Source organism: Chelonoidis abingdonii, chromosome 10 (genome assembly GCF_003597395.2).
Source record: "Chelonoidis abingdonii isolate Lonesome George chromosome 10, CheloAbing_2.0, whole genome shotgun sequence".
NCBI classification, from domain to species: Eukaryota; Metazoa; Chordata; order Testudines; family Testudinidae; genus Chelonoidis; species Chelonoidis abingdonii.
In genome coordinates, this window is record NC_133778.1 from 10139890 (window position 1) to 10151095 (window position 11206).

The 11206-nt window shown below is 36.4% G+C and overlaps 1 protein-coding gene across 1 annotated transcript; it reads left to right on the forward strand.

Moving 5' to 3' along the window:
- Positions 1-1933: 1933 nt before the first annotated feature.
- On the forward strand, positions 1934-4544 carry LOC142047383 (RNA-binding protein 44-like). The gene is made up of 3 exons (XM_075069931.1): positions 1934-3585; positions 3718-3776; positions 4238-4544. The coding sequence occupies exons 1-3, from the start codon at positions 2044-2046 to the stop codon at positions 4269-4271; spliced, it is 1635 nt and encodes a 544-aa protein (XP_074926032.1). The 5' UTR covers positions 1934-2043; the 3' UTR covers positions 4272-4544.
- Positions 4545-11206: the final 6662 nt, after the last annotated feature.

Below are 11206 nucleotides of genomic sequence, written 5' to 3' on the forward strand. Positions count from 1 at the left end.
CTTCTGAAAAAGTATTTTTAGGCTTTGTGCTAAAGATCAAAATTTATAGCATTACATAATGTAGATAAAAATTTCAATCAAAATTCTAGGTATTTTTCATCAATGGGAGTCATGACTTCCTGTATAAAGTTCCACCAATCCCTCTTATTACTTTAATCTTCAGGAAGCTAATGCAGGAGAGAGCGCACATTCTCATAACTTCGACTTTTGCTTACCAATTCTGGTATTTAGATTCACTTGCTGTGACAAGTGGACCTTTCATTTCCCTTGCCGCTATCTTCAGAGCTTGTTTCAAAAGTTAGGGTCAAATCTGTCTTCTAGATCCATATTCATTCCTTATACCCATATGGATCTTTGCACCTGGGTAAATATATATTTTTCAAAGCTCAGATGACGTTTAGCAAGTTAGCTTATGACATTTATGACAATCTATCTGTTAGACAAAATTATACTTAAAGTGGTTTCCTATTGAGCCAGAAGCAGCGGTATAGCCACGTTAATCTTGCTCTGTTCCAAGCACACTGGACTATTTATTGCCTCTTCAAAAGAAATGTGAGGTGGCTTTCCCTTCTGTTGAGATTAAGCCTTTTACTTCAGGAGTTTTTCATCAAGTTCTAAGAAGCTTGTTTTTGTTCACCGTACTATAAATAAATAAATAAATAAATAAATAAGCAAAGCACCCTAATTACAGGATATCTTCTCTTTGGGCTTGTGCTCCTAACAAGAGACATATGAGATTCCCCCTTAGCTCTGAAGATTTTTGGGTGTCCTCAAATTCCAGCTTCCCAGGTGAAACTGCCCCCACCTCAACACCATGTACAGGTGATACCAAGAGAAATTTGGCGTGATGCAGCCAGTGCTCTTGATCTCTGACCACTTTTCAGCAAAGTCTCTAGCTATTTGGCTCCAGCTGTGTTTTCCCCTGCCTGTCATATTGTTTTATTTTGAGATGTGTTTCAATCTTTTGAGTCATAAGTGGGAATATTTTGGTGACTGTATGTTTAAGGAACAAGAAATTACCTGTAACTTTGTTTCTTTGAAGTTAACTTTTCACAGAATTCCCACTTACCTATCCCAACTCCTCTCACAGTTTGCGGTTCCATTTCAAGTAGATGTATTGCTGGTAGGACATTATAGCATATCCATCCTTGAAATGAGGAGGTGGCTTTCCATCAGCACTTGCAGGATTCCTGGTTCTCGGGAGACATAGGATTCCACTCTTTCACTTCTCCCTGCCTTTTTTTAGACAAGCTTTACTCATTTAAAATGGTTTCTGGGGTATCAGAAGTCTCCTCTGCCGCAATCTTACTCCAATACTGTATCAAAACTATTTGCATGTTATCACAACTTCAGTAATGTACGATGTAAATTTCTCACTGTATACCAATAAAAAAAGAACTGATGGGTCAGCTAAGAAATAAATATTTCATAGAATCATAAAAGATTAGGGTTGAAAGAGACCTCAGGAGGTCATCTAGTCCAACCCCCTGCTCAAGGCAGGACCAACACCAACTAAATCACCCCAGCCAGGGCTTTGTCAAGCCGAGCCTTAAAAAGTTTTTAAGTTGAGAAAAGTGAAGATGGAAAGTTGACTTTGCCCCCTTTGCCTGAGTGATAAGAGAAGGAGCAGTGTTTCATCTAACTGGATTGTGGGGATGCCTGGAATTTTATTAGATAAAATGTGTTTTCATTATACTTAAAATAAGTAAGAATAGCAAATCTTTCTGGGGTTTTTTCATTGTTTACCTGATGACTTCTCAGTGAGATTTTCTGTTTTTAGAGAACACACCATACAACCTTGACTTTTATCACAACATAGTTGATCACAGCATGATACCACTTCTATGTTATCTGACAAAATGTTTTATACATTGACATTTTTGTGCAGAATAAATAATTTTGAATTTCTCTTCTTATTTTTAATCAGGTGAGAAACCAATAAATAAAAACAAGCTGTTGACTTCAAGATTTTATAGTGAAAGTGAATTGGAGGAAACTGTGTTTGAGCTGATCGCTTCTAGTGACAACTCTGATACTTGGACCATGGAACAAAGAGAAAACATCAGTGATAAAAATAGAATAGAAGTCTTCACTGAGCCATCTTATGCTATAGACAAGTCTGATGAAATTGACTGTGTTGATACTCTGTCTGGTGAACTTGCAGAGGGCATCAACTGCTCTGTTTCAGGCCAGGCATGTTCCATTAGTGCCTCAGAATTAAAGTTTGCAGATCAGAGCTTAGCTTGTTTCAGTTCATCACTAGATGCAGAACTTGAAACTTACAATAAAATAAGAGAGCGGATTTCCAAAGTGTATGAAGACAAAAGTGAAGCTGGTATGTTGGGAAAAGTCTGCAACAATATGCATTTCAGTTACAAGGAGAGTGATGTAGATGAAGACTCACAACTAGAGTATCACAGTGCTGAAGAGCAAGAGTATTCTGGTCAGAATACCTCATATATGCCTTTTGCGCAAATTAAAACTCCAAGGACACAAAATTCAGAATTTCTGGAGTTGGTAGAGCCACTTCATGAAGTTATATGTGATGGAGCCAGAGGTGGGCAAAATCCTGTTAGCAAATTAGTTGATGGTTCTTTGGCCTTGAATTATGGTGCTGTTGATGAGTTTTATAATAAAGCAGCTATACCAGAATTATCAAAAACATCTCAGGACTCCATATCACTGATAGATTACAAAGGCCTGAAATGTGAAAATCATGAAGAGGAACAAACTGAAGATACATATCATAGTATGCTTAGTGAAAATTCATTTGAAAGTGATACTGTTGTGAATAGAGAAAGGGCTTATCAAAAATCACTCTCCATGAGCAGTTCAGAAAATCAACAAAAGATGGAGGCTGTTTCTTCTTGTGGTGTTGCACAGTCATCACAAATGGCTATAAAAAAGGTGTTCAAAATGAGAGATGGTCACAGCACTTACAGCATGTTGCAGAAGCATGGAAATACTTGTGTATTACCATGGGAAAGATCTTCTGTGACATCCACACAGATTTCTATAAAAAATGCAGACAGTTCAATTTCTTGTAGTTGTGAAGAATCATTTTTGTCTGCGTTTAATTCTGATTGTCATGATTGCCGCCAGAAAACTATTGAAAGGAAACCAGATTTTTCTTTTGCACTCCCCAGAATTCCAATGAAAGATAGTCATTTGTCTTGTGTAGAAGTTACAGATAAGTATGCCGGTAATAGTACCAGACATCAAGTAGATTTTCCTAACTCAGAAATCAAGTGCCTCACATGCTTGAATAGTTTTACAAGTAATAATAAAGTTGCTGTTAACCAGACTGTTGATGCAAGTTCTGATTTTAGGGCTTGTTTCACTACAAGCAGAGCTACTAGTGCTAATGCTTCTGTGGTATCTAAAGCAAACAACACAAAGTTAACAATGATGAACAAAATCAAGTCTGAAGAATGGCAGAGTGAGACCTGTAGAAGTATTGCCTGCAATACGGATTTGTCATGTGTAGGTGGCAGTATTGAGCAGATTGCCTCATGGTTTACTGAGACATGGGAAAATTGTATCTACAGTGAAATCCCAGCAACTGAATGGAATTCACAAATTAAGGTAATTTCGAGCGCACTGAGCAACATGAAGTAAACTCGGTTTTTAAAACAAAATAATTATATTTGTAACTCTTTCAATGTCAGTAAATGCAGATTGTGTAATTATTTTCTTTTAAATGATTATTGTTTCTAGGATCCTTTGGAGTTGAAAAATAAGTTGAGTGTCAGAGATTTAAGAGAAAATCCTGACAGGTATGTCATAAATTGTAAATATTTGTATTTCTGGCTGCTCAGTGGTAAATGTAGAATTTACTTAATAGTTTTCAGGTTCTCTGAATAAGCAAATTAAGAATTCAACAAAAACATTATTTAGAATGCTTGCACTGAAGATTAACAGAGCCACTGAGCTTCCTATCATTTTTATGACTGCACTTTCTGCATAAAGATGACTAGAGTGGTAGTGCTATTTCCTCTTCTTAGTTAGGGATCAATATAATGTGAAAGCCACCATGCTTGATACTGCGCAGTACTGTTTTTTCTATTTGGCTAGTGGAGAGAAGGAATTAACTGATTCTAAGTTTCAAGTTTTCCTTCTAAAATGTAGTCAGAAATACTTTCTGAAAGTTATACAAATGTCAAGATAATACATACACAATAAATTAAGAAATATTCTGTCGCTTAATCAATTCAATAATATATTTTTCCTTTTAAAGGATGTTTCATCTTCGCAAAGAAATTGATGAATAATTCTTCTCAAACTGTTGTAGGATGCTGCTGCAGAGAGCTATAAGTGCAGAATTGCAGCTTCTAAGAACTCACTATTGGATGTGTCATCAGCACTGCTGGAAGATTTACAGACTTGTTATGGAAGAAAGAGAATGTTTTAACAGGCATGCATTAATTTTATTTCTCTTGAATAAAACAGATATGTAATATTCTTAATAGGATAGAATTTAAGAAATTCAGCTTCTCGTTAATCTAGAGAGAGCAACAGCAAATGCTTTCCTAAAATTCATTTGAGCGTCAACCAAATAAGTGTTACTTATTTGATAGTATCTTGTGAAATTAAAATATTCCAAATCTAATTATTAGTTACTACTGTGAAAAATACTGTATGCATTCTTGTACACATGTCATTGTAATATATATTTGTCAGGGACTTTAACCCAGAGGGCAAAGTTCGTTGTCTGACCGTGAGAGAGACAGGTAACACCAGCAAGGTCCGATCAAAAGCTCTTTATTGACAAGTGCACGCATCAATAGAGAGCAGCTTGTCTCCCGAGAGAACCAGCCTGCTCTTTACGTCTTAGTATAAGCCTATATAGACAGTTCCGTCGCGTCATAAATTATTCACTTGAGCAACCCACCCCCTTTATTTTACAACTAGAAACTAGACACCTTTAGTATACATGCATGCCTAAAGTTAGAAATGTAGGGGAGTTAAAAACAAACAAAGAACAAAACCATGGAGTGAAAACCAGGAGGCTGGGAAGCTAGAGTTGTTATCAATTCTTCAAAGGGGCTGCTTCTAACACAGCACATCTGGTACTGTGCCAGGAATGCAGCTTCTCTCTTATCTTACTTTTTCCCAGCGCTTCGTGAGACATGCTGCTTCTTAGTTCTTTTCCACTCAGGGATTACCCGCAAACCTTTGTTAGCCTGACTTTGGTCAGGTTGGCATACCTGGTTTTGTCTGCTATATCTTTATTCAGGCCTAACATATTCAAATAAACTCACTGGACCAGTTAATCAGTTCTGCTGAAGACATATTCTTAGGGTGTAATGCCAAAACATCAGAGTATTTTGACCCAATCAGAAGATGGTGGTGGTTGTCACAGAGCTCAAATTGCTAGTAATAATTGGCCTAATTCTTTATTTACTTTTGTCCCTGCGGTAATATTTTGTGTTTTGTTTAAGTACTATTGGAAGGGCATTAGTTGCTGAATAGGACTGCTTTATTATAGGTGGAACAGGTAGTGATGCATATAGTTGAGAGTGCCTGACACTTTCCATTATTACATCCTGTTTTCAGTTGCTTTTCACTTTGTCATACTTCAACCATTCAGCCTGAAATTTTCCATAACAGGTGTTTGCCTCAGGCTGTGCGTGCGCTTTGAAAATTTCTGCTAAATCAGTTCACTTGTTTCCAAGAACAAAGTTACAGGAAAGTCTTTGCAGAGTGACTGAAGATGCTCCCTTCCAGGAGCTGGCGTGGACACTGTAGCACGAGGTACTGGCACTATGCTATCATTGTACCACTGCTGGTGCCCAGACCGCACAAAGGAGGAAGCAGCCTGATGCAAATCCCAGAGGGTGAGAGCTAGGGTAGGAACAGAGAGGCACAGGGGAAATAGAAGCCAAGTGAGACAGAGAAAGGAGCTGGCAGAATGAATAGGTGCAGATTCATACTGAGCAGCAGTGGAGGGGGGTGGTTAGGGGAGAAGAAAAGAGGGAACATGGACAGGATCCCGAGGACAGTTAGGAGTAAAGGGATCAGACAGGCTGGGAGTGAGGCTGGGACAGGGTCAAAAGAGTTTATAACCACTTAATCATACTTCCTCTTCAGAACTTGGAATTGAACCAATGATTCCTGAGCCTCAGTCTTCTTGTGCTAGCAAATAGTTTTGCAACCCATTGCAAAGTTTGTGTTTCATCCTCCTTTACTGGTTTGTTCACCTAAAGGGTAGCAGCCTGTTCCTGCTAGTTACTTTGTAAGCTCAAATTATAAGAGTTCTGTGCAGTAGATTTAAAGCTCCCAGTCCTGTTGATGATGACCCATGTGAAAGTCAGTATGATTGTGCATGATGGAATATGATTTTTTAGTTTGCTTTGGAAAAAAAAATCTTAGGAAGTTGCATCCAAAGCCACTTCAGATTCTAGGTAGATAGGCCACGAAAGAAAATAGGACATTGTTCAGTTTTATCTTCAATTTATATTCTCTTAAACTAAATGCCCACCAGCCCGGAGAAATTCTTGGAGATTGTTTTAAAGTGATTTAAGATCCATTTGTTATCTTTGAGGGAGGTATATTTCAGTCTGCCTTTTAATACACTTACTGTGCCCTGGGGAAACAAATTAGACTCAGCTGTCTCCAGTTGATCCCTTGGGTGGATCTTACACAGAAATAACTCTGAATTGATGAGTATTAATGAAAAAACAAATTTACAAATAGGAAACATTGTCCTACTGTATTTTTTAAAGTTATTTTTATTAAGATTTACTTTATTTAATTTAATAATTAAAAATAAGCATTCTTTCAAAGGGCAAAGTGAAGGAGTCCCATAACACTTTAATGCAAGAATCTACATAGGAAAAAAAATTCTTGTATAAAGGAAAGTCCACAAATAAAACTGCATTAGAGATCACAAAAGACCAAGATGGTTTAAGCTAACATTTATTTAAAATAATAGATTTCTTTGTATGTGGTGGAGGAGGTGCAGGAACATGAAAAATCTTGAGGCACCATAAAATATTTTTTGATAATTCTTGTTGCAGTAATGTAACAGGAATGTCCTATTAGGTATTTGAAGTGCTTTTTTATATTTTTTCAGGAATTTTAAAAGTGACATTGCCAAGACTGAACTAGGGTCGTCTTTGTTGTCTGTTTTTGAAGAACTGAAGGCTAGGTATGAAAGCATGAGAGAAAAATTAGTCCTGGGTATACCATTGGATTCACTGCCCCCATTATCAGTAGAGTCAAAATTGCTCTCAATCTTTTCTTCTTATGTTCCTTCAAAGGTACAGTAGGGTTTTTTTTAAAGTTATTCTTTGGCTTTAAGTAGGAATGTTTTTTTTAAAAACTAACAGAATTCATTTTTTTCTTGACAGTTAGTGAAAGATGACCTTCTTTATACGTAAGTAATTACAATTTTTATTTATATATTCAGATTAAAGTATAGATCAGAAGTGAGCGCAAAATATATATTGTGAGTATTTTTGTTTTTTTCTGTAAGAACTTCACTTGTTACTTCAACTCCGTTTAGCTGAAAAAGCAGGTTGGCACTTTTGGCAGTTAGATTTTATTTGAGTGAGGTTTTACTTTGCAAAGTAATTGTATGCAAATAGTATTGTAGATTTCTGTGTTTGTATCCTCATGACCTTCAGTTCAGATTTTCTCAATTTACAAATAAAGAAGTGTATTTTCCCTACCATTCAACATTCAGTTTCTATCTGGGATCTTAAATTCAAGCTGTGTTATTTCTGGCTTGCATATATTCACCAGTAATAAAGATTTTTCCATTCAACACATAGTTGACAGTTCTGTTGTTAATGCACAAGACTGAAAGGAGTCCAGATCACTGTTCCATAGATGCGTTGTCTGCAGCGCTAATAAGTAACAAGCAAGACTGTCAAGCGATTAAAAAAAATTAATCGCAGTTAATAACGTGATTAAAAAAATAATCACGCGATTAATCGCGCTGTTAAACAATAATAGAATTTAAATTTTTTAAAATATTTTTGGATATTTTCTACATTTTCAAATGTATTGATTTCAATTACAACACAGAATCTAAAGTGTACAGTGCTCACTTTATATTTATTTTTGTTTACAAATATTTGCACTGTAAAAAAACAAATAGTATTTTTCAGTTCACCTAATACAAGTACTTAGTGCAATCTCTTTATCATAAAAGTTGAACTTACAAATGTAGAATTATGTACAAAAGAAACCTGCATACAAAAATAAAACAATGTAAAACTTTAGAGCCTACAAGCCCACTCAGTCCTACTTCTTGTTCAGCCAGTAGCTCAGATAAACCAGTTTGTTTACATTTGCAGAAGATAATGCTGCCTGCTTCTTGTTTACAATGTTACTTGAAAGTGAGAACAGGTGTTTGCATGGCACTGTTGTAGCCGGTGTCGCAAGATATTTACATAGATTCATAGATTTCAAGGTCAGAAGGGACCATTGTGATCATTGAGTCTGGCCTCCTGTATAGCACAGGCCAGAGCACTTCCCCAGAATAATTCCCTTGGAACTAGCACAAATCTTTAAGAAATGAGAAGAAAAAAAAATCCAATCTTGATTAACAAACTGCCAGGGATGGAGAATCCACTATGACCCTGGGTGAATTGTTCTAATGGTTAATTACCATAAATACTTTCCTCCTGGCATGACCACCTGAAACTAAGGGAGGGGCAGAGAAAACAGTCCATATTGATATCGTTTACACTCTTGTATTTGGTATCTATACATGCCTGATGCGTTAAAGATTCATATGTCCCTTGATGGCTCAGCCACCATTCCAGAGAACATGTGTTCATGCTGACAACGGGTTCTGCTTGGTAACGATCCAAAGCAGTGTGGATCAGCACATGTTCCTTTTCGTCATCTGAGCAGGAAAGTTAAGTTAAGCCACCCAACAGTGCATAGCTTTTATTCCCTCACACATAGTCACACACCATATCATTTCCACGTCTACCGTATACCATAGTCCACATACCACAGCATTAATTCCTCCCCTACGTATGTCAGCCTTCCAGTACGTGGTTTACCAAACTACTCCTACAGCCATCCCTTGTGCACCCCACCTTCACAACTACTGTCCTCTTCCTTTACTGTTAGGGTGAGGGAGGTAGCTTGATAAACAGGATGCAATAAGGCTGGCCTCTCAAGAGGAAAGAGATTTGAGCATAATGGGAGAAGATGACCATTTTGAAAGAAATTCTGAATTATTTTGAAGGAGATTATTCTTCAGCCACTGCTGAAAGATAAACTTTCATTTATAAGGAATAACAGCAACAGATTCTAAATATATATTTTCAGAAAATCCACTGTATTAAATATACTCAAGATTGACCTCTCCGCTAATTTTTGTGTAAATAGTTTTCAAAGGAGATGTCACTAATAAATTGTCTGACTACAACAGATAAAGTTCAACAGACCAGTTTCAAGTTTCTTATTTAAAATTATTAAAAGAAATCAAGAACAACAAAAATTGTCAGAAACTAATGAAAAATTATGAAATATGTTTCAGTACTTCAGTGAAGATTAAAAAATTCTGGTTTTCATCTGAACAGACCCCACGAACAAGCAGCTCCAGGAACTGCACTTATATTTCCTGTCTCTCTAGAAACAAAGGGCTAGTGTTACATATATGGTGTTCTTGTCATATCTACAAGCCAACAGAAAGCTGGTACAATAGATCTAAAAGTATAGAGTCTGACAGTTGCCCTGTAAGTATCATTAAAGGTTCCTGAGTAACATTCGGTTAAAGTGAGCCCATTAAATTAGGAGTAATTTTATTCGTGCTGTCTCTAACATGAAACCAGCAAATGTTTCTGTATTACTTTTTTTGTTACACAAGCAGTGTCATATTACGTCACTCAGAAGCTATTGGAATATGGTGTGATGTAATGGAACTGGCTGTAGTTCGTTTTTTAGCTAACAGATGACACACAAATCTGCAGTAGTCCAGCTTATCAGATTTCTATCTTTAAACAAATATTCTGACAATGTAGATAATTTTCCAGTTTTCTTTTGTCAGTATTTTAAAAATGTGTATGTTTAAATACTGTATCATAAAAGAATGCCACAGCAGAATAATAAATGCTTGCCATATTATGACCTCATATAAGTAGGACAAAGGGAAAAGAGAAATAAAACTTCCAGTATTACTGTTTAATTGCAAAATTATTTGTCTTGTGAGAGAGAATTTAAAAATCAAGCAAATCATATCTCATAGCTACTTTTAAACTTTCTGTGAATCATGTTAAATGTAGTCAGACTGAGTAACATGAAATATATTCTTAAAATGAAAAACATAGCTGCAGATAAGCAACTTAAAGAATTGCTGGTTACATGAAAATGTATACAAAATTTTGTGTAAGAGGGATTGTGATTCTATTAATAAAAGTAGGTAAGAGACAGTAAGGTAGTATTACAGTGGATGACTGAAAGGCCTCTAAAATGTTTCCTGGAATTGATATTTTTCTTTTAGTATCTTTCACATTACCAAATAATTGATTTTAACTTCCAAACAACTGTTTTTCTAGAAATCTTAATTAAATTAAATGGTAGAATATTCCTAGCAATAGGGACAAACTGTACTTTTTTTTTCTTTCTCTGTTAATATCTAGTATGTTTATAGAATCTTCAAATGTACAATTATTGTTCTCTCTCTAAAATTCTGTATTAAAACATTAAACTTTATTATCTTTTACACTGGATATGTTGATGTTTATATATTATTTTTTCCTCATCTTCAATCTACTAAGGGTTGGCAGAGACCATCCATTTTGAAAATTACACTGAATAACAGGAGACTATATTAAAATGTATAATCTACAGTAACTCCTCACTTAACGTCCTCCTGCTTAACGTTGTTTCAAAGTTACATCACTGCTCAGTTAGGGAACATGCTCGTTTAAAGTTGTGCAATGCTCCCTTATAAAGTCATTTGGCTACCTGCTCTGTCCACTGCTTGTAAGATTCTGTGGAAGAGCAGCGACTTTACAAGGGAGCATTGCACAAGTTCCGCTTCTCCGCCTCCTCCCCTTCCCTCCCAGCACTTTCCCCACTGCCAAACAGTTGTTTGGCGACACTTAGGACTTTCTGGGAGGGAGGGGGAGGAGTGAGGAAGCACTGCGTCTCTACTCCTCCTCCCCCTCCCTCCCAGAAAGTCCTAAGTATCGCCAAATAGCTGATTGACGACCCTTAGGACTTTGGGGAGCGGGGAGAA